Source organism: Triticum aestivum, chromosome 6D, assembly GCF_018294505.1.
Source record: "Triticum aestivum cultivar Chinese Spring chromosome 6D, IWGSC CS RefSeq v2.1, whole genome shotgun sequence".
Classification (NCBI taxonomy): domain Eukaryota; kingdom Viridiplantae; phylum Streptophyta; class Magnoliopsida; order Poales; family Poaceae; genus Triticum; species Triticum aestivum.
In genome coordinates this window covers 472,645,746-472,672,679 of record NC_057811.1, presented here as the reverse complement: position 1 = coordinate 472,672,679, position 26,934 = coordinate 472,645,746, and the positions used below count along the sequence as shown (strand labels likewise).

Sequence of the window (26,934 nt, the reverse complement as noted above, 5' to 3'; positions counted from 1 at the left end):
GAGGGCAGATCGGCGAGGAAGGAGGAAGATGATGGGAGGAAGAGGGGGAGTAGCAAGCGGAGGAGGAGGGGGGCGGCGGCAGGAGCGGCAGGCGCTGATGCTGGCGTTCGCGGTGGCGCTGCTGATGGGCACCGCCGTCTACTTCCGCATCTGGGCGCGCCAGTCCGACGACCCCTCCTTCACCGCCGACGACCGCGAGGAGCTCCGGTTCGCACCCCGCCCGCCCTTCCCCTCTTCCCCACATCATTCTGCCGACGGATCCTCAGGCCTGTTCCACGGGTGGATCATGGCTGGGAGGAGGAGACCCTCGAATTCGGGGCACCTCGCTTCTGTAGAGTGGATTCCTAAGGGCAAATCTTAGTCGGGTTCCAGCCGAGTCCTGGCATTTCATTTCACCATTTGGGTGTAAGAAACAATGGATCCAGACTTACATTGCATCAGATGCTCACTTTTTCTAGTTTCTTTTTTACTGCCTGCTCCCAGTCCAGATGATCTGAGAATTAGCTGGCTGGTCAAGGATTCAATTCAAGGGGAGTTTGATGAATTGGGGCATTATTTCCTTGCTCGTTTATTCCCACTGAATATACGTGTCTGCCATTGTCGTCTCAAGTGCATGCTTTTCAGCAAGATTTTGACTGCCATATGCTTAAGCTATATTTGCCTGCTCCATACAGAACATTGTTGATTTTGATTTTTCGCATAGCGGTTGTCTGTCTCTGGTCAAATTTTAAGCTAGGTCCGTACAATTTCATATATGCGTGTGTTCGCGTTCGTGTTATCTTGATGTTTTGTCGGAGGCATGGCTAAGCGGTTTATTGGCATTCTTTTGCTGGGTCATCTTTGCAGGAGGCAGTTCGAGCATGCTAACCTAGAGGCAATGGATGAATCCGCTGAATGGAGAATGAAATACGACACGGAATTGGCGAAAAACAGGGACCTGCAAGATGAACTTTTAAAGGTTGGTTCCATTGCTTGCATTCTCCCATGATTTACGTCTCCGATGCTCATGGGACAATCTTTATTTGTAGGTCAAGACCTCACTGTCTGATTCAACCAAGAGATTTGAAGAGTTACAAAAGGTAATTTTGGGGCAAATTTCAGTGCATTTTCTCACTATATCAGAACCTTAGTTTTGTGTATCCTGTTTCATTTGACCGTCTGCTTCCTCTCCATTTATTTTCACTCTCTCCTATGTACATGCCTTGCTTAAGCTGATCTCCGTCGCTGCAGGATAATGAGATGTTGAAGAGGCAGACTGAATCCATGAAACTGGAGTGCAATTGCACCGTTCCATTGAATATTAATCAGGAATAAGTACATTTCACTGGCAGATTAGCACTAGTTTCGTTTTCATTTTTCTTATTATTGGAGTGAGGACAGATGGAATGAGCAGCTTTGTAATAGTACATATGGCGACTGCAGCAAAGAAACTTGTGTTTGCAATTGTTAATGACCTATACACCCGGGCACAATTTTTGAAGTAATCACTTGTGAGTAGCAATGCATAAGTGTGTTTTCGGCTCATTTTTAATATTATGTACAGTACTAAGTTTTGTGCTGGATTTGGGAAAATTGCTTGGCAGCTGTACATATGCAGTGCAGTGATGGTTATATCCAATTCCTTCGGTGTATGTTTTCAAAAGTAAAAAAATCTTGGCTGTAGACATTCCTTTTCTTTTTGAACCTGCCAATCCACCTGAGTACACAGGGTGGGCCCAAAAAGCGGCATATTAAACAGAGGCCTGTCTTGCTCATCTTGTCTCTGACCAGCTATCGCTGTGAAATTCTCTTCAAGTGTTCTGGTTACATAAACCTATTCAGGTTATAAATATACAGTGCAACAGTTGCCAAATCCAAAATATTCAGTTGTCATAAACCTATTCACTTCTGTTTATGCAACCGTTGCCCAATCCAAAATATACAGGTGCTAATCCTCCATCAACCTATTCAGGTGCCTGGATTAATCCTACTGAGCAAAGTAATGCATCATGCTTGTGACCATTCAATGCTAATCCTGCTCAGTAGGATCTGAACTAGGAGCATCATCATCAAGAACACTATGCCAGGCGGCTCAACCAAGCAACCTTTTTCAAACCCAAATCTAGTGACTTCGAAGTTCCAACACTTATTATAACTAATGGTTTTCAATATATATATCCACTTTCATCAGCACTTCAAGAACCAACTTTACAAGATAGGGTAGCACATCAATGCATGGTTGCACACTGCTCAAAGCTGAAGGATACCATACCCAGTCATGGAATCAGTAGTATCTTGCCAATGTGGGAGCTTGACTCCATCAGCTTGTGAGCTTCTGCTGCCTCAGAAAGAGGGAGCGTCTTGTAAATCACCGGCTTCACCTTGCCCGATGCAACGGCTGGCCATACATTTTTCTCCACCTCGCTGACGATCTGAGCTTTATTGGCCAGGCTTCTGCTGCGCAGCCCAGCAACTGCACATAAATCATAGCAATTCAAACCATTGCTAAAATTAGTGATGACATTTAGGAATCGTCCAATCACATAAAACAAACAAAAAGCTTTGATATAAAATCTGTGATCAGGTAAAAAACACGTGACATAACGAGAAGTGGGGAAATCGTGTGGATCAATGCAACCTTGTATGGTCAATCTTCGGGCAAGCATCGCCTGCAGGTTCACTTCGGTCACGGTGCCTCCCATGAAACCAATGATGAAAAGCCTACCATCAACTGCTAAGCTGTCCAGATTGCGCTGGAGATAAGGTCCGCCGACGTTGTCCAAAATGACATCGACACCTGGTAAAGATATTCCCCATATTACAGTTAGAATGTATATTAACTTGTCAAGCATAACTTTTAAAAGCCAAAACATTATGTTTTATTTTTGCATCAGGGTATCAAGCATTACAAGAGGATGGCAGGATATATATTACCCTTTCCATTAGTTTCTTCTTTGATACGTGCTACAAACTCTTCAGTTTTGTAGTTTATGCATACATCCGCACCCAAACCTGCGCAAGCAGCTAATTTTTCTTCGCTTCCTAGAGCAGCATAATAACAGAGTTACTTGTGGCACACTTTCAGAAAACATCTTAGTACCATATATACTGGATCTATCTGAACAAACAAACCTGCAGTAACAAAAACCTTAATTCCGAGGTGCTTTGCGATCTGTATGGCAAATGTGCCGATTCCGCTTGATCCGCCATGGATCTGCATACCGTTAGAGATACCTCATCAGCAAATAAAAAACATAGACATGAAAATTCAGTTCCAGTTCAATTCTCACAACACCAATTGTGCACCTACTTTTGCATACAAGTGACTACTGAATCATTTCATACTCCATTCGAGTTGGGATCATTCAGTACTTTGCTAGTATTTTTCAGTTAGTCAGAGCATGCCAATTTGTTGTGACCAGACTGACTGAATCATGCTCAGAGTAGTAGGAATCATATGTGGGGATGACTGAGGCAGGTTAATCGGCCTGCAATCCCAACAAATCAGCAAGAGAGAATTTCTCACAAGGAAGGATTCGCCGGGGGAGAGATGGCTGGTCATGAAGACGGTGGACCAGACGGTGCAGGCCACCTCGGGCAAGCCGGCGGCGTCCGTCAGCGACACCCCCTCCGGCACCGGGAGCAGCAGCGCCGCCGGCACCACCACCTTCTCCGCGTACCCGCCGCCGTTAAGCAGCGCGCACACCTGCGCGCGATACATCACAGGTTCACAGCACGCGACAGCAAGGGCGCGCAGGGCCAGAGGAGGCGGTGAACTAAACTATTACCTGGTCGCCGACGGCCCAGCGCGGGTGGACGTTGGCCCCGAGGGCGAGGATGGAGCCGGAGCACTCGACCCCCGGGTAGGGCGAGGCGCCGGACGGCGCCGGGTACCCGCCCTGCCGCTGGACCGTGTCGGTGCGGTTGACGCCGGCGGCGGCCACCCCGAGGAGCACCTCGCCGTCCCCCGGCGCCGCGAGGTCCTCCACCTCGCGCTCCTCCAGCACCTCCGGCCCGCCGGGGCTCGCGATCGCCACCGCCCTCATCGTCGTCGGCGTCGATCTCCCTCGTCGCTCTCACTGCCTGCTCAGCTCGGCCGCGAGTGGGTTGCTCATGCCTGATATCCCCCATGAGGTCGACAGACGGGAGAAAGTTCCCGCCGCCGGCGGCTAGCTGCGTGGTCCCCGCTGGCTCCCCCACTTCTCCCGAGGCCGCCATAGAGGTAGAGACGATGAACCACACGTCAGCGTTTCTTTAAAAAAAATATCAAATCTATTACAAAGATTCACCTAAGAACAAAGCACCTCAAATATAATAAAAATTACATCGATGTTCATGGACAACTGAATGACCATTGCTGCCGCCAGAACGAGCCGCCGACGCACCACTTCCTTATCGGAGCCAGCTTGACCTTATCGATGAGAGTCGCGAAGTCTTCCTGCACGTGCATCTAAGGACCAGCGATCGGGAGCCACAGTCATCGCCATTGAATCCTTGAATCGATCTGATGAACCACACGTCAGCGTTTCGAGTGCGTATAAACTTTTTCAATTCAAAAGTCGATCAAACTAATAGGGAAAATATGGAAGTGGCTACAGGTAAGTCGTCACAATATTTTTTTTGGGTTATTCAATTTTCTAGGCCATTTTAAATTAAACATCATAAGTTTGCCCTTCTTTTTTCTTCCCCTAGCTTATTTTTGGACCTCGATAAGTGTTGAACGTTTGGATTTTGCTGATGGCAAATCAAACGATTTTTATGGAAACTTCAGTTGATGCGAGGATGGCAAATTTAGTTGGTAAGCATGTCAATTCCGTCCTCAGTTTGTTTTTTCTTCGAAATTGCCATGCTTGCCAACTAATTTGCCATTCTTGCGTCAACTAAAGCTGTCATAGAAAACGTTCGATTTGCCATGGGCAAAATCCGAAAGTTCGCTATACCATCTCTTTTTTTTTTTTCTCCTTCAGTCTTCTTCCTCCCACAAAATTGACTTATCCAAATTGGAAATTCAGTCAAAACTATTGTGAAAAAATCTCAACATCAATAATCCTCCCATAAGATGAAAGAACAAGACTTCCAAGTTCCAACATTTTATTGTGACTATTTATCCTCAAGATACATATCCAATTTCACCAGCACTTAGAGATCCAGCTTATTACAATATAAAAGGGCATGTCCATGCATAGTTCACTACAGAAAACAGTGCCCACATCGGCTAGTGTACACATGAATACATGATACACCATACCCCATCATGGAATCAGCAGTATCTTGCCAATGTGGGAGCTCGTCTCCATCAACTTGTGAGATTCAGCTGCTTCGGATAGAGGGAATGTCTTGTAAATCACCGGCTTCACCTTGCCCGACGCGACGGCAGGCCACACATTCTTCTCCACCTCGCTGACGATCTGGGCTTTGTTAGCGAGGCTTCTGTTCCGCAGTCCAGCAGCTGTACAAAATCATGACGATTCAACCAAGTGTAGATTAGTGATGATGTTTAGGAATAGTGCAATCATGTAAAACAACGAAGCAAACAACAAGCAAATAACATCAGATGGCGATACTGAGAATCACATAGGTCTGAAAACTCTGAAAGAGAGATGGTTGCCTATAGATAGATCCATCCAACCTTGTATGGTCAGTCTTCGGGCAAGCATCGCCTGAAGGTTCACTTCAGTTGTAGTGCCTCCCATGAAACCGATGATGAAGAGTCTACCATCAACAGCTAGGCTGTTCAGATTGCGCTGGAGATAAGACCCGCCGATATTGTCCAGAATGACATCAACACCTGGTTAGAGGTATTTTCATACTACAGTTAGTATATATGAACTTGACAGGTATGACGTGGTACAACACTATGTGTTGGGGCAACAACAACAAAGAAGAGCAGAAGAGCAGCAGCATACCCTTTCCATTTGTTTCTTCTTTTACGCGTGCTACAAAATCTTCAGTTTTGTAGTTTATACATACATCCGCTCCCAAACCTTTGCAGGCTGCTAGTTTTTCTTCACTTCCTAGAATAGAATGACAGAGTTAATTAGCACAGATTCAGAAACGATTTGGTAATATCTTATTTCTTTTCTTAGTAAGTGTATAACTAACAAACCTGCAGTAACAAAAACCTTAACACCAAGGTGCTTCGCAATCTGTATAGCGAATGTACCAATTCCACTCGATCCGCCATGGATCTGCATACATTGGAGACACCCAATCATCAGGAATAATACAGCCAGGAGTCCAGGATAATTCACCTCACTTTGCATATGAGTAACTGCTAAAGTAGTTCACACTTCATTCGAGTAAGCATCAATTACTTTGCTATTTCTCAGTTAGTCGAGGCATGCCAATTTGTTGTGACAAAAGATATCAGACTCAATTCTCAGTGTAAGAAATTCACAAGCAGTCTCATCCCCACAAAGCAGTCTCATTCCCAGTAAACTGATACGCCGTTTGCAATCATCACATGGAGAACAAATTAGCAAGAGAGAATTTCTTACAAGGAAGGATTCGCCGGGGGAGAGGTGGCTGGTCATGAAGACGGTGGACCAGACGGTGCAGGCCACCTCGGGCAAGCCGGCGGCGTCGGCCAGCGACACCCCCTCCGGGACCGGGAGCAGCTGCCCCGCCGGCACCACCACCTTCTCCGCATACCCGCCACCGGTGAGCAGCGCGCACACCTGCAGCGCAACGGCATACGCAAAAAAAAAAAGTGAGTTTCAGACTTCAGAGAAGCAGCGGCCATCACCGATTCGCCATGGGGGCAGGCAGGGCAGAGGGCACCTGGTCGCCGACGGCCCAGCGCGGGGGCACGTTGGCCCCGAGCGCGAGGATGGTGCCGGAGCACTCGAGGCCCGGGTAGGGGGAGGCGCCCGGCGGCGGCGGGTACCGGCCCTGCCGCTGGACCGTGTCGGCGCGGTTGACGCCGGCGGCGGCCACCGCGACGAGCACCTCGCCCTCCCCCGGCGCCGGGAGGTCCTCCACCTCGCGCACCTGCAGCGCCTCCGGCCCGCCGGGGCTCGCGATCGCCACCGCCCTCATCGTCGCGTCCGCCTCCGCCTGCGCTCAGCTCACTTGCTTCCGTCCTCCGGCTCTCGGTAGCTCCGCGTCTGCAGGCCACTGCTCCACGGCTCTGCTCTCGGCGGCTCTGCTCGGATATAGGGCCGGGCTTCTCCGGCTGGATCCGGCCCAAGAAAGTTGGACGGCAGAACGTGGTTAGAGCATCTTCAACGGCATACGATCTCTCAAAAAAAAAAAAAAACTTCAACGGCATACGTCAAACGAACACGGATGTGATGATTGAGATTTTGAATAAGATGACCTTTGCATTTGCATTTTAGATTTAGATCTTTTTATTTTAAAATACAGAAAAAAATCAAATAAGAAGTGTTAAGCTTTTTATATTTTGGCATCGAGCTATTTTGCCGACAGCTCATGTCTCCTCCATCCCCCTTTTCATTTAATCCCGGACAAAACCCACCTTTGTTCATGACGCATTGGTGGACATTCGGTCGAACGCCGGCCGTTTAACAATATTTCAAACAAGGCGGACATCGAGTCGTTCATATTAATTCATAGATTTTTGTAGTGTAAAAGATCGCTTAATAAAAACTACTCTAAAAATCCTGCTTTTTTCGTCCAGAGGTGAGGTCGAAGACCTCCCGCCAGAGCTGTTGGCCTCGTTGTCATTGGTCGCGGGTGCGAACCCATGACGGTTGTTGACGTGTGCCTCTTTGGCATTGCCGTCGTCGTCCTCAGCCCCGAGCTCCTCGACGGCCAGGTGCACCACGCCTCGTTGATGCGGAGCTAGCGGTGTTCGGAGTCGACCGTGTGGGTTGCTCTACATGGGCGTGTAGACCGCCCGGTTCACGTCAATGAGCTCTGGGTCCGCATCAACGAGCTCCAAGACGACATCGGCATTTGCGTGGTCCGCCTTAAGTTGCACCACGGGCGCGCGGTACTCCTCCAGTAGGGTGAGGCGGACTTGCTCCTTCGCCTCCACCATGGAGTAGAGGTTGTTTGGCCCATGGACCGGAGTCGCGACCTCAACGACCATCGCCTCCTCCTCCGCGACCTTCGCCAGGGCCATGGGGTCGGCCTCCTCCTCCTCCTCTCCTCCTCCTATCTTCTCTTCCTCTCAGTTGAGAGGTTGGACTGCCTCAATATGAGCATGTCGTAAAATGGGTGTCCGTGTTTGAGATCTAAACATGTTCGGACCGTTTGGTCTGGACATATAGGGAAGAAAAGAGGACTTGGGTTAGAGATGCTCTTATCCCTCGATTATTTTCTTCACTTTTGGGTTCTAGAAAAATGAATCCTTCTTTTATGCTCCTTCCTTTTTTATTTCACATCTTACCGTTGTCTTAAATCAAAACTTTTACAAGTCTATTTGACCATAGAAAAATGATTTACAATACTAAATTAATATTAATTAGGTCTATGACAAAAAAACATTTTCATGTTTAATTTATCTGATATTGTAGATATTGATAATTTTTACCCCCAAAAAAAGGATATTGATACTTTTTAATATAAATTTGGCCAAACTTTCCTAGATTTGACTTACGAAAAGCTAATATGTATCTTACTAGTACTTTCTTCGTTTTATAATGTAGTACATATAGATTTTCTTAGAAGACAAACTTCATAAACTCTGACCAATATGAATAGATACATAAGATATACTCCCTCCGTAAACTAATATAAAAACGTCTTATATTAGTTTAGTAATATTGTTGTCAATGTTTTTTAACTTTCTTTGATCAAATTTTATACTAATAGTTCTCAGTCGACTAGGATTTAATCAAGTCTTAGCTAAGTGATATAACATGCAAGAGAGAAAAAGAAAAGACTAAAAAGAAAATTCTGGACGGATCTCAATGTAAGATCTCATGGGTATAGTATCGACTGAGATTTCGACTAAGACTTAGCAAGATCCTAGTTTTTTAGGGATTTTTTTATACAAATAGTTAACTTTAGGAATTATAGGCAATAGATTATGGAAGGAAAGGAGTAGTTGATTGGGCTGTACCGGCATAAAGCCATAAAGTGATTCCAGAAATGCGCATGCTGTTTTGCGGTGCTCGTGCGTGCGGCCAGTGGTGGTGGTGGGAGCAGGGATACAGAGTTGGGGAAAGGGTAGAGGATGATGGCATCATGGAGTTCGTCACCATCCACGGCATCGGCGCGGGGGCTGCGCCGCTCACCAGTCGCGGGCGGCGGCGGCTAACGGAAGGCGAGAGCAGAAGCTTCTCGGAACGCTAGTACATATCGGATCGAAGCAGCGGGCGAAGAGCCAGCCAGCCAGCGAGGGCGCGCGGGGTAGGGTTCGGATTGATTGAGCCGCCCGCGCCGTCTGTCTATTTCGGGGCTCTGGCGCCGCCGGCCATGGGCGGCCTCCGCCTCTCCGCCTGGGCGGCCGCGCCCTCCCCCTCCCCCTCCCCCTCCTCCGCCGCCGCGCGGGGCTTCCCGCGGTCCCCGCCGGACTGGCGCGGGTCAGAGCGCGGGCGCCGCAGCCGCTGCGCCCCGTCGTCCCCGCCCTCGGCGTCGCCGGCGCTGTCCCTGGGCGCGGCCGGCCGGCTCCGGGTCGGGGCGGACCGCGAGTGGCTGTGGGACTGCCGCGGCGGCGGCCTCGGAGGGGGAGGGGGCAAGAAGGACTACGCCAAGGAGATGGAGGCGGCGGTGCGCGTCGTGCAGGTCGCCTGCACGCTCTGCCAGCGGGTGCAGGACGCGCTCCTCCTTGCGGACCCAGGCTCCGGCTCCGGGGGCGTCCACTCCAAGCTCGACCGCTCTCCGGTCACCGTCGCCGGTTCGTACTGCCACTCTGAGTATTATTACTTGTACTAGCATTCAGTATTCAAATCCATTCGTTCCACACCTTGAACCCAGTTAGCAGCCAAGTTAGTCAAACTACAACTCTGCTGTATTGGTAAATTTATATTACTATTAGAGTGAGTCTCAATGCCTAAACGAGATGCTGCTTAGTTAAATTATTGGCGTTGAGTGTTGACTTTTGAATTGTGCAAGTGTGGTAATCTTTTTTCCCCATTCGATAAATAAGACTGCGGGTTTGCACTGATATATACTGGCTGACCTGTTACAGTACTGATAGTGGGCTGCAAATGCAATTCAGCTTTGCAGCCTCACAGTCAAATATAGTGGGTGTTTCAAGTTCCAACATATCAGGAATGCCTCATATATGAGTATTATTGTGCAACAAATTTTGTCTACTCGTGACGTCACTAAGTACCCGGAGTTAAATGTATAAATATTATTATGCAATAAATTGGGTCTCTGTGGTGGTTAGTTCCTAATAAATCCCATCTGTCTTCCTTATGCCAGATTGGGGCGTGCAAGCGACAGTGAGCTGGCTACTCTCAGATCGCTTTGGTGATGAAAGTGTGTCGATCGTAGCAGAGGAAGACGATGAGACACTGTCTAGTAGCGACGGCACGGCTTTGCTTGAGTCTGTCGTCGCTGCAGTCAACGGTTGCCTGGTTGAAGCTCCAAAGTATGGGCTGAGATCCCCGGAGAAAGACCTCGGGGCTCATGATGTTCTTCAAGCTATACGGAAGTGCAGCTCTACCGGAGGTCCAAAAGGAAGATTTTGGGTGCTTGATCCTGTGGATGGCACGCTTGGTTTTGTGCGTGGGGACCAATACGCTATTGCTCTCGCCTTAATTGAAGACGGGGAAGTTGTGCTCGGTGTTCTCGGGTGCCCAAATTATCCAATGAAGAAGGAATGGCTCAACTACCACCAACGGTACTACAGGTTGATGTCTAAGGTTGCTCCCCCTACATCAGGAACCTGGAACAAGGGTTGCGTGATGTATGCTCACAAAGGATGTGGCCAAGCTTGGATGCAGCCATTGGTTCACGACTTTGGTATGCTTAGTTGGCATAACTCAAGGGAGGTTCAAGTATCGTCCGTCAGTGATCCTGTTTCAGCAACATTCTGTGAACCTGTTGAGAAAGCCAACTCCAGCCATTCCTTCACTGCAGGACTTGCCCATAGTGTAGGCTTAAGGTCAGTTCTGAATTTCACTGTCTACACGGTACTTTTATTAACCATGATATTATTATTTCACTAGAGTGCAGAAATTATTTCATAGATTTTCTTGTGCTAGTTGGCATATGGTATTGCTGAATAGTGAATTGGTTTACATGGGCATTAGAATGAATTGGTGCTAGCATTTTACTCTTGTTCCGTGTCATCTGCATGCGGATTGCAAGTTTTGGCTTTTGGTTGTTTTTTATTGATTGATTTATTTTGCTTGGTTTCCAGGAACCAGCCTCTGCGTGTGTACAGCATGGTGAAATATGCTGCAATAGCACGAGGTGATGCTGAAATCTTCATGAAATTCGCTAGAGCTGGATACAAGGAGAAGATATGGGATCATGCCGCCGGGGTGGTCATCATTCAAGAGGCTGGTGGAGTGGTCACAGATGCTGGGGGTTGCCCGTTGGACTTTTCCAGGGGTGTTTACTTGGAGGGTTTGGACAGAGGCATAATAGCTTGTTCTGGGGCGTTGCTTCATCGGAGAATTTTGGAAGCTGTCGATGCAAGTTGGAACTCATCAACGTTGTAATGCAAGCAACCCAAACCCTTACAGTCAGATAGATGGCGTGATGCTAGTCATAGCATGCAAGAGTGAGTTTACAAAGAACTTTTGCTCTGTTTTTATCAACGTCTGAACTAAAATTGGCCTGCCTCTTACATTCCGGTATCTGTTTATTTACAGGTAACTCGACTCATTTTGGTATGAAGAATTAGTCTCCAGTGTTCAATTAACCATAGCTTGTCTGCTCATAAACAATCTGCGGAACGAGATCGACGAACACCGTCATTTGTTCGCCAAGAGCATCTGTAAAGATGTTTATCGGCTGTTTTGATGGTTTGTATCATTCCTTTTTCCCTCGGGTACAACTCATACGCTCCTTGGGTTGATGGCACGTCGATTAAATCATCAGTCATGAGCAGTTTGCTGAACCTGATAACTCGAATCTCTGAACCTTTGATAAAATGATCTCATGATGCATTGTCTGCAAGTTTTCGCCTCTATATTATGCCTTCAGTTATTCTCATTGTCTTGATGCTTGCGTTTCCTTGCACTCATATAAATATAATATTAAGTAGGAAACATTTTAACATTTGGGTATAAAGTATCACTCCATGTATATATATTCTCCATTGTCCACTCCACAAAGAAAGGAAAAATACAGTCACACGAATTTAGCACAACAGCACAAGTAGCAATTTTTCACATGGTAAAAACCATGATACAGACGGACTGACTGTGTGTACTGGACTGGACTGAGGCCTGCAGTTGATCAGCTGGAGAGCTGCACGGAGCAGCACTGGCTGAAGAGCTCCTTGCTGCCGTCCTCGACGTTGTTGTCATGGTCCATCTTGGGCTGGAAGCTGCTCCACGCCGGCGCCAGCCCTGGCGCGGCGCTGGTGTCGTAGCTGTGCACCAGTGAGACCGTCCTGAAGCTCTCGTCGTCGTCGCCGGCGATCTCGTACCCGGCGAGGAAGAAGAGCCGCGTCCCGACCACGGCCATGGTGAGGTAGAGCTGCTGCGCTGATGGCGGCAGGTTGCTGGCGAGCAGCGCCAGGTCTGATAGTGCTGAGTGGTCCATGACGCTCCAGATGTTGAGCTCGCCGTCGTAGACCTCCACGTGGCCCTTCCAGCTGTTGAGGCAGTCGCCGGAGCTGAAGAGCCGGCCGGCCACCGCGACGATCTGGTTGGGCGGCACGTCCAGCTGCCACATCCCCGGGATGATCTCCCACACGCCGCGCCCGCAGTTGAACACCTCGGCGGAGCTCCGCTCCAGCGCCTCCCCGGGCGCGGCCGCCGGCGTGGTGCTCTCGGCGAAGCCGCCCACCACGTGGAACCCGCCCTGCCAGGTCACGCCCACGCACTTGTACCGCAGCGTGCTCATGTCCGGGAGCGGCGACCAGCGGCCGGTCTCCGGGTCGTACACCTCGGCGGCGGCCGTGCCCCGCGCGCCGGAGAGCGAGCAGAGCCCGCCGGCGACGCAGATCCTGCCGCGGCACGGCGCGCACGCGAAGTCGACGCGCGGGACCAGCAGCGGCGCGCAGCAGCGCCACTCCCCGCGGCGCACGTCGTAGCGGAGCACGTCGGCGCGCACGCCCACGTCCGTGTCGCGGTAGTCGCCGCCGGGCACGCTCTCCCTGCGGCACAGGCGGCCGCCGATGACGTAGACGGACTCGGCGACCGCGACGACGGCGAAGCCCTTGAGCACGTGGCCGTGGGGCACCCCCGGGAGGCCGCCGACGCGGCGCCACGTGTTGGCGCCCGGCTCGTAGCACTCGAGGCTGTTGGACGCGCCGTGCGCGAAGCAGGCGTATATCCTCACCTCGCCGCCGCCATGGTTGTCGTTGCCGGCGCCGGTGCCGCTGCTGCCGGTGCTGGACAGCGAGGGCGAGGTGGCCACGTCGCCTTCCAAGGACCCCATGGCGATCTCAATCACTTGTCGACGCGCTCGCTGCTCATCACCGCCACCAACCAGGGGAGTTGCAAGGAGGACGCGTGGCCTATATATAGGCGGCCGGGGGCAGCGCTGGGCCGCGTCCATGGCGGGCGGGCGGAGGGATCGAAGCGTAGGGGGGGTGTTGGTCATTGGGAACTCCGGCCATGCCCGACGTAGCGTAAGCCGAGCTGCTAGAAGGCCTGTCTTGTTGCTGGAATGAGACGGCGGCATCCTTCGAGACGACGGACGCCCGACGAAAGGGACGGGCGCCGTTTGACGAACAGTGCCGTGATTGCGTCCACGTGCCGTCCCGTTTTGTCAACGTGAATCGAACATGCGTCATTGCGTCATGCGTGCGCGAACAATGGTACAGTCACGGGTAAACCCCGGCAAACGTTTTCTCGAGAGCCCGGCCCGAAGCCCAAAATACTCTCTGTTTTCAAGCCTGAGCCCGGCCCAAAATCAAGCCCGAAGCCTAAAAGCCCGGCCTGAACGCTGTTTTTTAGTGTACAGACGTGCAAGTCCAGCTTGAAATGCAGAAATAGAGAAGCCTGAGCCCAGCCCGAACTATCTTTCAGGCTGCAAAACAAGTCCTGAGCCCGGCCCGACCCGACCCGTGTTATTCGGGCCAGGCTGTCCATGCCCGGGTTTAATCACGGGTATACCAGGCCATAACTCGGGGTCGGGTTGTCCATGCCCGGGTTTAGTCACGGGTATACCAGGCCATAACTCGGGCAGGGTCGGGCCTAAAAAAGCCCACAACAGAAAACCTAGGCCCCGCCCGACCTTTGGGCCTAGAATTCAGGCCTGAGCCTGACCCGCCAGTGGAAAAGCATGTTGGGCCTCTTCCCTAAAACACACATACTCCCTTTGTCCGGAAATACTCGTCGGAGGAATGGATGTATCTAGATGTATTCTAGTTTTAGATACATTCATTTTTATGCATTTCTTCGACAAGTATTTTCGGACGGAGGAAGTATATGTTAAGCCCAGCCCTGGCCCGCCATGTCATTCGGGCTCAAAACCTAGGCCTAGGCCCACGCCCGTGGGCAAGACCGGGTCGGGCTATTTTGGGTCGGGTTTCCCATGACCAGGTATAGTCACGGGCATTTTTCTATGGATTCAATCCTACGAACACCGATTTTGGTTTTGGTTCAGGTATGGGCCTGGCGGGTCTCGGGGGCTAGGCTAGACCAAGGTAGAGAAAGCCATGTTGCACACCGGTGGTGGTATGTGAGTTTGGGCTTGGTGCACAAATAAGCGCTTTGCCAACTACTAGGTAAGTTGCTGTGGACACACTAATTTACCTTTTTTTCCAAGTAACAATGTCGATGTTGTGGGGTGTAAAGGTTCCCTCGAAACTGAAGATTTATGCATGGCGCCTGGCTTCCATTGCTCCTGACGGGCGATGGAAGCAGCGGAACATGGTTGATTCCGAGGAGTGCACTATCTGTCAAGGAGGGACTGATACATGGAGACATGCTCTCCTAGAGTGTAGTATGGCAAAGTGTATATGGACGTCGATGGATGAAGACTTGATTGATTTTCTCACAGCCAAGAAGCATGATGACCGAAAGCTTTGTTTGTTTGAACTAGTGGAATCAGTCCCGCAGAGGAAGATGATTCAGATTCTTGTGACACTTTGGGTGATCTGGTGGGCTAGGAGGAAGGCAATATACGGGGAAAAAATTCAGAGCCCACCATATACCTTCTCCTTCATTCGAAGGTTCCTGCAGGACTTAGAGACGGTGGAAGCAGCTCCAAGAAGTCCGGCAATTCCAGCCAGGGTATAGGAGAAGGAATGGATTGCTCCGATCTCTAAGTGTGTCAAAATAAATGTTGAATAGGGGCCTCTCGGGACCAGGCGAACGGGGTGCAGTCAACGCTGTTTGTAGGGATGATAGGGGCAAATTCACGGGAGCATCTACAGTTGTTGTCGATGATTTGTTGATCCGGAGACACTAGAGGCAATTCAGCGAGGCACTGTCTTCAGCTTTTGATCTGAATATTTCAAGTGTTCATGTGGCTACAGACTGCGTGTAAGTCGTTAAGAACATCAGGGAGCAAAACCCATGCAAATATAGTGCAATCATCCATGAGTTCAACGCTAAGAGGAATTAGTTTCAGAGAGTCGAGCTTGGACATGAAATGCATGCATGCAATACTGAAGCCCATGTGTTGGTTAAAGCCTTAACATCTTTGGAGAGTGGACGTCACTTGTGGCTAACCTCCCCATTCCCTATAGTTGTTGTATTCCGGTTGACATCATGCAATAAAACTCTAGGGTGATTCTCGAAAAAGTTGAATATGACCGGATGGAATGGGCATATTGCAAGTTATCAAGGAAAGGATTGGGTTTTCCAACCCAATGGATATCTATGGTTATGGGAATGGTTAGCTCATTTTCCTTTACTGTCCTTTTTAATGGAAACAATCTTGAACAGTCTAAATCATCTTATATTCCTTCTTAGCAGTGAAGAGCCTTTTCGTGCATTTTGAAATCGAGATCACAATCCTCAGCGGCATTACGGTGGCTCCATCGACACCCCGTTGAACCACGTATTATTCGCAGATGACAACCTATTATTCTTCAAGTCAAGTGTACAAAGTGCATAAGAAGTATCAAATCTATTGAATGCCTATTGTCAAGCATCGGGCCAAAGGGTAAATCGAGAAAAATCATCCATTTTTTCAGTAAAGGATGCCCCCAAAGTACAAGAGAAGATGTTAAAAGGTATATTGTTCCTAATGAATAATTAAATGAGAGATCTTGACATGCCAACAGATGTAGGGAATTCAAAGAACAAGACAATGATCGTATTTGGGAGAAGATACAAGGGTGAATGGGAAAGCGTCACTCAGCTAGGGGAAAGGATGTCTTAATAAAAGTTGTGGTTAAATTCTCGCATTAAGTTGTGGTGGGGCAGCAGGCAAGGTGCCAGGAAGGTCTGCCATGACAAGACCCAAATACTTGGGTGGACTGGGTTTCTGCGGCCTTGAGCTATTTAACTTAGCACTTCGTGCCAGTCAAGTTTGGAGGATTGTTTAGGAGCCTTTTTCTCTCAGCGCTAGAATTTTAAAAGTTGCATACTTCCCGAAAGATCTTTTCTTCAAGTTGAGCTAGGCTCTCACCCACGTCAGATTTGGCGAGCGATTTTGGATGGCAGGGAAATAAGTTTGCAAGGACTAATTCGAAGGATAAAAAAAATAGGCAAGATACAAACATTGGACCCAAAATTTCTCTCCTTCGGCCTATCATGTCGCTAGTCTAGAACCTGCCTCAACTAGTTTTGGAACTATTTATACCTTCATCAACAATATGGAATGAAGAACTTGTGACGAAGAATTTCCTCTAGGTTGATGCTGACGCGATCTTACCAATTCCCTTCTATACTCGAAACATAACAAATTTTTGGTGTTGCCAACCAAACCGAAAGGGGATATTTATTGTGTGTTCGACATAGAGGATGTTGGTCACCACCATGATTAACAGGGAGAATTGGCTAGAGAATCAAGCTGGTCACTTTAATGCTAAAAGTGAGGCTGATGGTTGGACATCTATATGGAAGATTTCAGTCCTTGCTACGCTCAAAGTTGTGTTTGGTTGCTGGCCGGATAATCGCTATTGACGACTGATTTGCTCCATCATCGCAACATGGAAGCCATGGCGATGTATGACGATGAACTTGTTGTTAAAATGAATGTAAACGATGAGCCTTGTGCAAAGAATTGAATTGTTTAGCTGAACAGTTCATTATCCCATGAACAGTTCACAAAGATGATAGTAACATTGTGCGCGATCTAGTCAGCATGATAGAGAGCTATGCACGAAGCAGTGTTCCAGAGCCCATACTCCACAAATAGGTTTGGTCATATCTCTCTGAGTTGCATGCCCTAGCTACCTACTCCTAAAATAAGTGCAGCAAGTTTGGACGAGATAGTGCTCATCGTTGGTTGCCTCCCCTAAGAGACTTGGTGAAAGTTAATGTTGATGGTGTAGTGGGAAGCGAGAGGGGTGGAGTCAAATTCATATGCAGATATCATATGGGAGATTATTTGGCTATTCGGTTGTCGTTTTCAACAAAGTGATGACCCCACGACACTTGAAGCTCTTGCATGTAGAGAGGTTCTCGCCTTGTCAGCCAAACTAGGTTGCAGAATATCGATGTTGCGTTGGACTGATACGTCCATTTTGCATCATGCTTTTATATCGATATTTATTGTCTTATGGGCTGTTATTACACATTATGTCACAATAATTATGCCTATTCTCTCTTATTTTACAAGGTTTACATGAAGAGGGAGAATGTCGGCAGCTGGAATTCTGGGCTGGAAAAGGAGCAAATATTAGAGACCTATTCTGCACAACTCCAAAAGTCCTGAAACTCCACATAAGTTATTTTTGGAAATAATAAAGAATACTGAGCGAAGAAAATACCAGAGGGGACCCACACCCTGGGCACGAGGGTGGGGGGCGCGCCCTACCCCCCTGGGCGGGCCCCTGCCTCGTGGGCCCCCTGGTGGCCCTCCGGTGCCCATCTTCTGCTATATGAAGTCTTTCGTCCGAAGAAAAATCATAAGCAAGCTTTCGGGACGAGACTCCGCCGCCACGAGGCGGAACCTTGGCAGAACCAATCTAGGGCTCTGGCGGAGCTGTTCTGCCGGGGACACTTCCCTCCGGGAGGGGGAAATCATCGCCATCGTCATCACCAACGCTCCTCTCATCGGGAGGGGGCCAATCTCCATCAACATCTTCACCAGCACCATCTCCTCTCAAACCCTAGTTCATCTCTTGTATCCAATTCTTGTCTCTAAGTTTGAGATTGGTACCTGTAGGTTGCTAGTAGTGTTGATTACTCCTTGTAGTTGATGCTAGTTGGTTTATTTGGTGGAAGATCATATGTTCAGATCATATATGCATATTAATACCCCTCTGATTATGAACATGAATATGCTTTGTGAGTAGTTATGTTTGTTCCTGAGGACATGGGAGAAGTCTTGCTATTAGTAGTCATGTGAATTTGGTATTCGTTCAATATTTTGATAAGATGTATGTTGTCTCTCCTCTAGTGGTGTCATGTGAACGTCGACTACATGACACTTCACCATTATTTGGGCCTAGAGGAAGGCACTGGGAAGTAATAAGTAGATGATGGGTTGCTAGAGTGACAGAAGCTTAAACCCTAGTTTATGCGTTGCTTCGTAAGGGGCTGATTTGGATCCATATGTTTCATGCTATGGTTAGGTTTACCTTAATACTTCTTTTGTAGTTGCGGATGCTTGCAATAGGAGTTAATCATAAGTGGGATGCTTGTCCAAGTAAGGGCAGCACCCAAGCACCGGTCCACCCACATATCAAATTATCAAAGTACCGAACGCGAATCATATGAACGTGATGAAAACTAGCTTGACGATAATTCTCATGTGTCCTCGGGAGCGCTTTCCTCTATATAAGAAATTGTCCAGGCTTGTCCTTTGCTACAAAAAGGATTGGGTCACCTTGCTGTACTTTATTTACTTTTGTTACTTGTTGCTCGTTACAAATTATCTTATCACAAAACTATCTGTCACCTATAATTTCAGTGCTTGCAGAGAACACCTTGCTGAAAACCGCTTATCATTTCCTTCTGCTCCTCGTTGGGTTCGACACTCTTACTTATCGAAAGGACTACGATAGATCCCCTATACTTGTGGGTCATCAAGAATCTTTTCTGGCGCCGTTGCCGGGCAGTGAAGTGCCTTTGGTAGGTGGAATTTGGTAAGGGAAAATTTATATAGTGTGCTGAAATTTACTGTCACTTGTTACTATGGAAAGTAATCCTCTGAGGGGCTTGTTAGGGGTATCTTCACCCCGACCAGTAGAGCAAAGAGTTGCTCCTCAACCTACTGAACCTACTGAAAATGAAAATGTTTACTTTGAAATTCCTTCGGTTATGATAGAGAAACTGCTAGCTAATCCTTTTGCAGGAGATGGAACATTGCATCCTGATTTACACCTAATCTATGTGGATGAAGTTTGTGGATTATTTAAGCTTGCAGGTATGCCCGATGATGTTATCAAGAAGAAGGTCTTCCCTTTATCTTTGAAGGGAGATGCATTTACATGGTATAGGCTATGTGATGATATGGGATCATGGGACTACAAGCGATTGAAATTGGAATTTCATCAGAAGTTTTATCCTATGCATCTTGTTCATCGTGATCGTAATTATATATATAATTTTTGGCCTCGCGAAGGAGAAAGCATCGCTCAAGCTTGGGGGAGGCTTAAGTCAATGTTATATTCATGCCCCAATCATGAGCTCTCAAGAGAAATGATTATTCAAATTTTTATGCTCGGCTTTCTGACAACAATCGCTCCATGCTCGATACTTCTTGTACTGGTTCCTTTATGATGAACACTATTGAATTAAAATGGAATTTATTGGAGAGAATTAAACGCAACTCTGAAGATTGGGATCTCGACGAAGGTAAGGAGTCAGGTATAACACCTAAGTTTGACTGTGTTAAATCTTTTATGGATACCGATGTTTTCCGTAAATTTAGCACTAAATATGGACTTGACTCTGAGATAGTAGCTTCTTTCTGTGAATCCTTTGCTACTCATGTTGATCTCCCTAAGGATAAGTGGTTTAAATATAATCCTCCCATAGAAGTAAAAGTAGTTGCACCTATGAAAGTTGAAGAAAAGACTATCACTTATAATGATCCTATTGTTCCTACTGCTTATGTTGAGAAACCACCTTTCCCTGTTAGAATAAAGGATCATGCTAAAGCTTCAACTGTGGTTCGTAAAAGCAATATTAGAACTTATACACCTCCTGAGCAAGTTAAGGTTGAACCTAATATTGCTATTGTTAAGGATCTCTTGGCTGATAATATTGATGGGCATGTTATTTATTTCTCTGATGAAACTGCTAGAATTGCTAAACCTTGTGCTAAAAATAAACATAGACCTGTGGTAGGCATGCCTGTTATTTCTGTTAAAATAGGAGATCATTGTTATCATGGCTTATGTGATATGGGTGCTAGTGCTAGTGCCATACCTATCTCTTTATATCAAGAAATTATGCATGATATTACACCTGCTGAGTTAGAAGAAATTGATGTCATAATTAAGCTTGCCAATAGAGATACTATTTCACCAATTGGAATTGTTAGAGATGTTGAAGTCTTGTGTGGGAAAACTAAATATCCTGCTGATTTTCTTGTTCTTGGTTCCCCACAAGATAGCTTTTGTCCCATTATATTTGGTAGACCCTTCTTGAACACTGTTAATGCTAAGATAGACTGCAAAAAGGATGTTGTTACTATTGCTTTGGGTGATATGTCTCATGAGTTTAATTTTTCTAAATTTCGTAGACAACACCGCGAAGAGGAATTGCCTAGTAAGGATGAAATTATTGGTCTTTCTTCTATTGCCGTGCCTCCTAATGATCCTTTAGAACAATATTTGCTAGACCATGAAAATGATATGTTTATGAATGAAAGAAGGGAAATAGATGAAGTATTCTTTAAACAAGGACCTATTCTGAAACACAACTTGCTTGTGATCCCGTGTTTGAGCTTAAACCTTTACCTGATACTCTTAAATATGCTTATCTTGATGAAAAGAAGATATATCCTGTTATTATTAGTGCTAACCTTTCAGAGAAGGAGGAAGAATTTTTTTTGAAAACTCTGAAGAAGCACCGTGCTGCCATTGGATATAGGGCTTATTCCATCTGTGCCCCCAATTCCTTAGTTGTGCTCAGTTTTCCCCACGCTTCAAACTTTTGCTCACTTTTCCCCACTCCCTTAGCTGAAACTCTCACAAATGTTCATAACAGATGTTTGCCGTCTTGGCCGTTAACTGACTTGTGGGGCCACGTTGGACTCTGTTGACTGTGGCTGTGGCTTCGATGGTTGGGCCGTGTTTGTGTTCATAGGACGGGCCCGTTAGTTTGTTGGTAATAAATTAAAAAAGCCTGCTATCGATGGATGCAACCTGCTATGCATGCCCGGCTTTGGCATCGATGTAGCCTGCTATGCATGCGAACGCCGCCACGCACGCATCTAGTGACCTAGACCTAATCGCATGCATGCACGCCGACACGCACGCATCGATCCGTGCCGCACGGTTGCCGGTGGATTCAGTCGCTCCGCAGCGTCGTTTCACGCGTCGCAGGCATACGTGCCGGTGGCAGAAGGGGCAGGCTGCACCCACGCTCGCGTCCATATGTCGAGGCATCGGTTCACGCCGCATGGCTGCCGCTCGATTCAGTTGTGGGAGGCAGGCAGCCGCCAACGCAGAGCACGCAGAAGGGGGAGGCAGGCAGCCGCCAACGCAAAGCACGCTCGCATCGATTCACGTTCACACATTGATGATCGCATCGGTTCACGCACGCACTGAGTCACGATCTACGCCGTTTCCGCATGTACCCACTTCGTCTCCCCCGGCTATTAAAACCGCCCTTCATTGCCTCTTCTTCTACAGATCCATCTGCGCCTCCCACTTCTCTTCTTCCCCCAAAAGCCAAAGCCGTTCCACTCAGCGAAGCGAGCAAGATGCAATACAACGGGCCGACGTTCCAAGAGCCGCCCACCGTGCCGGAACGGCGGTACGCCGCCAACGTCGTCGTCGAGGCATCGCTCCGCGTGTGGGCGTTCTCACGCTGGAGGGGTAGCACTGAGCTTGCACGGGGGTTCCTCATTGCGGGCTTCCACCACCTCCTGGCGGGCTCGCCACCCATGTTCAACCTCGTGGAGCAGCGTCCCCACACCAACCCTCCAGTGGTAGGGCTCGTCGTCCACTTCACCAACAGGTTCGATGCCTACTAGCTGCTCGGCAAGGTGTATTGGTGTGGGTGCGAGTTCATCGCATTCACCACCTATAACATCTTCACCGACTTCGAGAGCGTCTTCCCCGCTCGCAACCGCATGCACAGCCTCCCGTACTACCTCGGCGACAACGGCCTTGAGGAGGAGCAGTACTGAAGCCGGCGGCGAAGAAGACGGTGAAGCCGGCGGTTAAGGTGAAGACGACGGTGAAGACATGGCGGTGTTGCCCTAGCTACCCTATCTACTATGTAGTGTGAGTTTGGTGTGTGTGTTGCCCGAGCTAGCTACCCTATCTATGTAAGGTTAATTATTATCTATCTATCGGTGTCGTGTTATATGTAAGAACTTATGTTGCCCTAGCAACCCTATCTAAGTTAAGTTATGTGTGTTATATTAATGCTTTGTTATGTTTGTATTTTGTTTGTCCCAAGTTTAGACACGGCTAATTGGTGTGGGAAAAATTAACCAAACTAACTAAAAATGATGTGTTTATAGATGCCTTCTAAAAATAAGAACATATTGTACATTTGTACACGGCTTTGGTTTGAGAGCTCTGTATTTTTTAGGTATTCCAAGAATACTTTGGTTTTCAGAAATATTGAAGTATCAAATACTTTGAGATGCTTGGCTTTAGTCAAAAGTGTAGTTTTATATACTTTAATATATAGAAAACTACACTATGTTTGAAGTATATAAAAAAGAGGGTTGGACCTCTTTTTCCAATCATGAAGTATTGGTTCGCTAGGCATAATAATACTGCGGTTTGCAAATACTTTGATTCTAAAAAATGAAGGGACCCATAAAGGAAAGCCAAAAAAATTCCTCAATGAGATAGAAGAGATTGGGCAATCAAATTAATGAAAAAAGCAATCAGAAACAAAAAAGAACAAAGCAATCGTTCCTAAACAAAAAAAGAAACATCGCTTGTTTCTGGGCCTCAGTTATCCTTTGTGGGCCTATTGCAGCTTGATTCTCTTTGGGCCCGCGAAGTAGGGTTTTTTTCTAGCAGAACTGACGAACTCGAGGACAAAAGTTTGGCAAGTGCGAGAGAGAAGAGATGAACTTGATGTATATCCCTTGTGCTGCTCAAGTACTGCTTACTGTCATCTGACGAGCTAGGGTATGATCCTATCACTGAACTGGTAGTTGTCTTCTGCCGAAACTGAAAGTGTCGAAACATAACAGTAAACTGCATACATTCAGAGATCGACAGTTGCACTAAACAGAGTTGCATTTGAGATAAACAGACTTGGATTGCTAAACAGTGGCAACAATAGTAGACAAACATCTCTAACGAGAGATGGCCATCAAGTAAAAAATTCCTAGAGCAAGTATTCCTAAAGCTATCAGATTGGATTGCTTCTTCAACTCAATCAGCTGCTTGAAGTTCTTGTTCATCTTCTTCAATTCCGTCTTCAGTTCGACATCTACCACCGTCGGGTATTCCGGACGTGCTGCTGCTGCCGGAGCGGCACTATCATGGGGTAGATTGAACTCGCGGATTGCATCCCCCCTCGAATCCAGCAAGCCCAACCCTTGAAGCCTCTGGATGTAATCATCCATCCACTCGAAATGGTGGCATTTCTTCACGATCTGAAAACGAAATCATGTAACCTAAATCCAAATCTGACAGATTTTTTGAGAAATTAGAGATAAAGGATGCGAGGAAAACTCAGATCTAACCTGCCCCTCCGGCTTGCTCTCGCATTTGACGAACTCGCGCCCAAAGTTCCCATTCTTCTCCTCCTTTGAAGTCAACCTCTTCAGTGGCGCAGTCCGTGGGCAGTCAGTGCATCGAGTCATCGGCACTGGACCATACACCGGCCACGTGGAACGGGGTGCTGACGAGGAGGTCGACATATCGCCGGAGAGGAAGAAACAGAGGAATTGCTCGAGAGGAAGAAGAACGAGAAGATGGGCAAAGAAACAGAGGAACTGCTCGATCTGCTCGATGCCTTTGTCTGTCAGATGGAGAAGAGGAGAAGGGGAAGCTATATTGACGATTTGCCACATTGTATTTTGCAGTTTGAATATTTGAACCAACTCTTAACACTGACATGTGGTGGTCATGTGCGAAAAATACAATTTCATATGTAAAGTGGGGCAGATCGTAAAAACCCGAGAAGGACAGTGCAGTAGCCAATCAGGATGCATCACGCGGATCGCGCATGCCTGCCCCACATCTGACGGGTGGTGTTTGGCGCTTGGTAGGATCCGACGGCGGACGTTCGACGCTAGGGTTTGGAGCATTTCTGCGGGGTTATGAGCGAGTCAACGGGGTTATTAGGGTTTGACCAGATTTCAAATGGCCATAACTAAATTAGAAAAAATTGCAAAAATATAAAACAAACGTAGTTCGTTCGTTTATGAGACCTAGTTACCATAAAAAAATATAAACTCGGTATAGGGGCGTTTTTTTTTGAAAAATCATTTTTTGAAGTGATCTGTCGAAATCAAGTTCAAATGTTTTTAAAAAAATCAAAAAAAATCAAAATGTTGTAATTCTTGCGCACATAGCCATCATATGTGACAAGGTTATGAGAAAAAAATATAAACTTGGTGTAGGTCATTTTCATGAAAAAAGGCTTCACACAAATGAGCTATCACCTATGAACATGTTCAGAGTTCGTAGAATAGGGAGAGAGGGTTTAGGGTTTGAAAAAAAATCAAAATAATTCAAAAAAAATCAGAAAAATCTCCATAGCTTCATTTTGGAGTGAATAAGAAGAATCTGAACTTACTTTTTCATTTTCATATCTAAAACGTGTTATTTGACGGTTTTGAATAAAAGCATATTTTTTCAAAAAAAATGTAGTAATATGAATATTAATCAATAAATAGTGAGACTTCGTTTTTACCCTATATATATGGAACAAGTGTTAATAAAAATATATATGCCTTATTTAGGCAAGGTCAAAAAAACTTGATTTCAAATAGGGCTGTTTACCCTAGCTTTCGAGCTCGTTTCCAGCACATTTTTCATTCGGACTGTTCACCTACGAATATTGGACTTCAAATGCTCGATCAAATACACCACACAGAGCAATGAACCTCCAATGTTCAACTTCAACTTTGGCTCGAATCCAAATTTTGGCCCAAATTCAAATATTGATGGAAATTTGAATTTTGACTCAAATAAGAAACCAAAGTAGAAGCAACATTATTACAACTGATAAGTTTTCACAGTAGCTCAAATCTACCAAGTTTTAAGATGCCAACATCTTAATACAAATCTACCAAGTTTTAAGCGATCGACTCGCCCTCAAATTGACAACACAAACATTTCCCAACAACTTAATTCAAATTTTTGACTTGCTCCTTGTGTTTGCAGCTGGCTTCACCGTCTTGCTCCTGGTTTCCCTAGTTGAGATGCTCTTTTCTTTCAGACTCTTGTTCCTTTTGATCTTGGGCTTTACTTGGGGTTTTCCCCGTGGAGGTGCTGATGGAGTAGTTCCACTCGCCGAGCACTTGACGACCATTTGACGGTCATCTATGGGTTCAGTAATCTTTAAAGGCACAATTGGAAAAATTACCCCCTCCTCTTCCTCTCTTATAGCTTCAAAACCATCAAAGGCCATGGTTTCAAAATCTTCTGCTTCTTCATCTCTTGGCCTTTTCTCCCTAGAGCTGGTAAATAAAATTATAAGCCATAGGCAAAAAAGAGAACAAATGCAAACAAAAGGGTAGCTGCATTCTACAAATGCAAACACATACCAAGATGCTTCATTTGCTGCTGCATTCTCCACTGCTTCATTTGCTGCTGCATTCTCCACTGCATCTTCAGTCTCCATTGCTGCTGCATTCTCCTCAGCATTGGCTGCTGTCCATCTTTCCTCCTCTCCAAATGATGCATCCACTGCATTGGTACAAAGCCTAGCAATATGCCCCAGAACTCCACATTTTTTGCAAGCACGCTTCTTTGGTAGACGACCCTCCTCACCTGCTCTAATCCTCTGGTTCCTTGGTCTTCCTGGTGGTCTAGTAATGACAGGAGCGTGGAGTTTACCACAACAAGAGCCCTTTCACTTACTTGAACTTTGAATGGAAGCATTCTGCAAGGTTACTGGTCACATAATCTACTTTGCAGATTTCGTTGAATTTGCTTCTTGACCACACCTTGCCATGATGTGCATCCATGTACTCCTTCACAAGAGGATTTTGAGCATACAACACTCTCAAATGGTGTTCATGCTTCCTTTTGCTGCATGTGTATGATGCTGGCCATAAGTTCTCATTATAAACTTCACCTTTGAACCTCTTTTTGAAATTATGCGCTAGGTGTCGCATACATTCCCTATGCTCCACTCCAGGGAATACAATTTCCACTGCACTCTCTAAACCCTTGCAAGCATCTGTGCGTATAGCTAAACCTGGGGGTGTGCCTATAATGTTGCACAACTGCTGCAGAAACCAGACCCAACTTTCCTCAGACTCTGCCTCCACCACACCAAATGCATCTGGGAATGGCCAGTTGTGTCCATCAACTGCAAAAGCTGCTACTAGCTGTCCTCTCCATCTTCCAGTCAAATGTGTAGCATCTACAGCCAAATAGGGCCTGCAACCATCTAGAAACCCCTGCCAGCACGCCTTGAAACAAACAAAAGCCCTTCCGAAGCACTCCTTCTGAAATGACTTCCCTTTTAT

At 47.0% G+C, this 26,934-nt stretch overlaps 5 protein-coding genes across 6 annotated transcripts; 2 read left to right on the top strand and 3 right to left on the bottom strand.

Annotated features, from left to right (window-relative positions):
• LOC123146024 (uncharacterized) lies at positions 1 to 1,524 on the top strand. Its single transcript, XM_044565591.1, has 4 exons — positions 1 to 207; positions 847 to 958; positions 1,029 to 1,079; positions 1,231 to 1,524. The coding sequence occupies exons 1-4, from the start codon at positions 29 to 31 to the stop codon at positions 1,312 to 1,314; spliced, it is 426 nt and encodes a 141-aa protein (XP_044421526.1). The 5' UTR covers positions 1 to 28; the 3' UTR covers positions 1,315 to 1,524.
• A 235-nt stretch (positions 1,525 to 1,759) lies between these two features.
• LOC123146023 (quinone oxidoreductase PIG3) lies at positions 1,760 to 4,368 on the bottom strand. 2 transcript variants are annotated; one of them, XM_044565590.1, is made up of 7 exons: positions 4,305 to 4,368; positions 3,768 to 4,178; positions 3,506 to 3,685; positions 3,112 to 3,193; positions 2,914 to 3,021; positions 2,618 to 2,776; positions 1,760 to 2,452 (listed from the first exon to the last, which is right to left on the bottom strand). In XM_044565590.1, the coding sequence occupies exons 2-7, from the start codon at positions 4,023 to 4,025 to the stop codon at positions 2,256 to 2,258; spliced, it is 984 nt and encodes a 327-aa protein (XP_044421525.1). In that variant the 5' UTR covers positions 4,026 to 4,178; positions 4,305 to 4,368; the 3' UTR covers positions 1,760 to 2,255. The 2 variants fall into 2 exon arrangements, with proteins under 2 accessions (XP_044421525.1, XP_044421524.1); XM_044565589.1 differs by lacking the exon at positions 4,305 to 4,368 and having other exon boundaries at positions 3,768 to 4,212.
• Positions 4,369 to 5,049: 681 nt separating this feature from the next.
• LOC123146022 (quinone oxidoreductase PIG3) lies at positions 5,050 to 7,116 on the bottom strand. Its single transcript, XM_044565587.1, has 6 exons — positions 6,760 to 7,116; positions 6,477 to 6,656; positions 6,086 to 6,167; positions 5,886 to 5,993; positions 5,609 to 5,767; positions 5,050 to 5,428 (listed from the first exon to the last, which is right to left on the bottom strand). Exons 1-6 carry the CDS (start codon positions 7,015 to 7,017, stop codon positions 5,232 to 5,234), a joined length of 984 nt encoding a protein of 327 aa, XP_044421522.1. The 5' UTR covers positions 7,018 to 7,116; the 3' UTR covers positions 5,050 to 5,231.
• A 1,945-nt stretch (positions 7,117 to 9,061) lies between these two features.
• On the top strand, positions 9,062 to 12,037 carry LOC123146020 (PAP-specific phosphatase HAL2-like). Its single transcript, XM_044565585.1, has 4 exons — positions 9,062 to 9,784; positions 10,318 to 11,002; positions 11,261 to 11,626; positions 11,718 to 12,037. The coding sequence occupies exons 1-3, from the start codon at positions 9,364 to 9,366 to the stop codon at positions 11,562 to 11,564; spliced, it is 1,410 nt and encodes a 469-aa protein (XP_044421520.1). The 5' UTR covers positions 9,062 to 9,363; the 3' UTR covers positions 11,565 to 11,626; positions 11,718 to 12,037.
• A 97-nt stretch (positions 12,038 to 12,134) lies between these two features.
• Positions 12,135 to 13,892, bottom strand: LOC123146021 (uncharacterized). Its single transcript, XM_044565586.1, has one exon. The coding sequence runs from the start codon at positions 13,699 to 13,701 to the stop codon at positions 12,307 to 12,309; it is 1,395 nt and encodes a 464-aa protein (XP_044421521.1). The 5' UTR covers positions 13,702 to 13,892; the 3' UTR covers positions 12,135 to 12,306.
• Between the last annotated feature and the right edge of the window lie 13,042 nt (positions 13,893 to 26,934).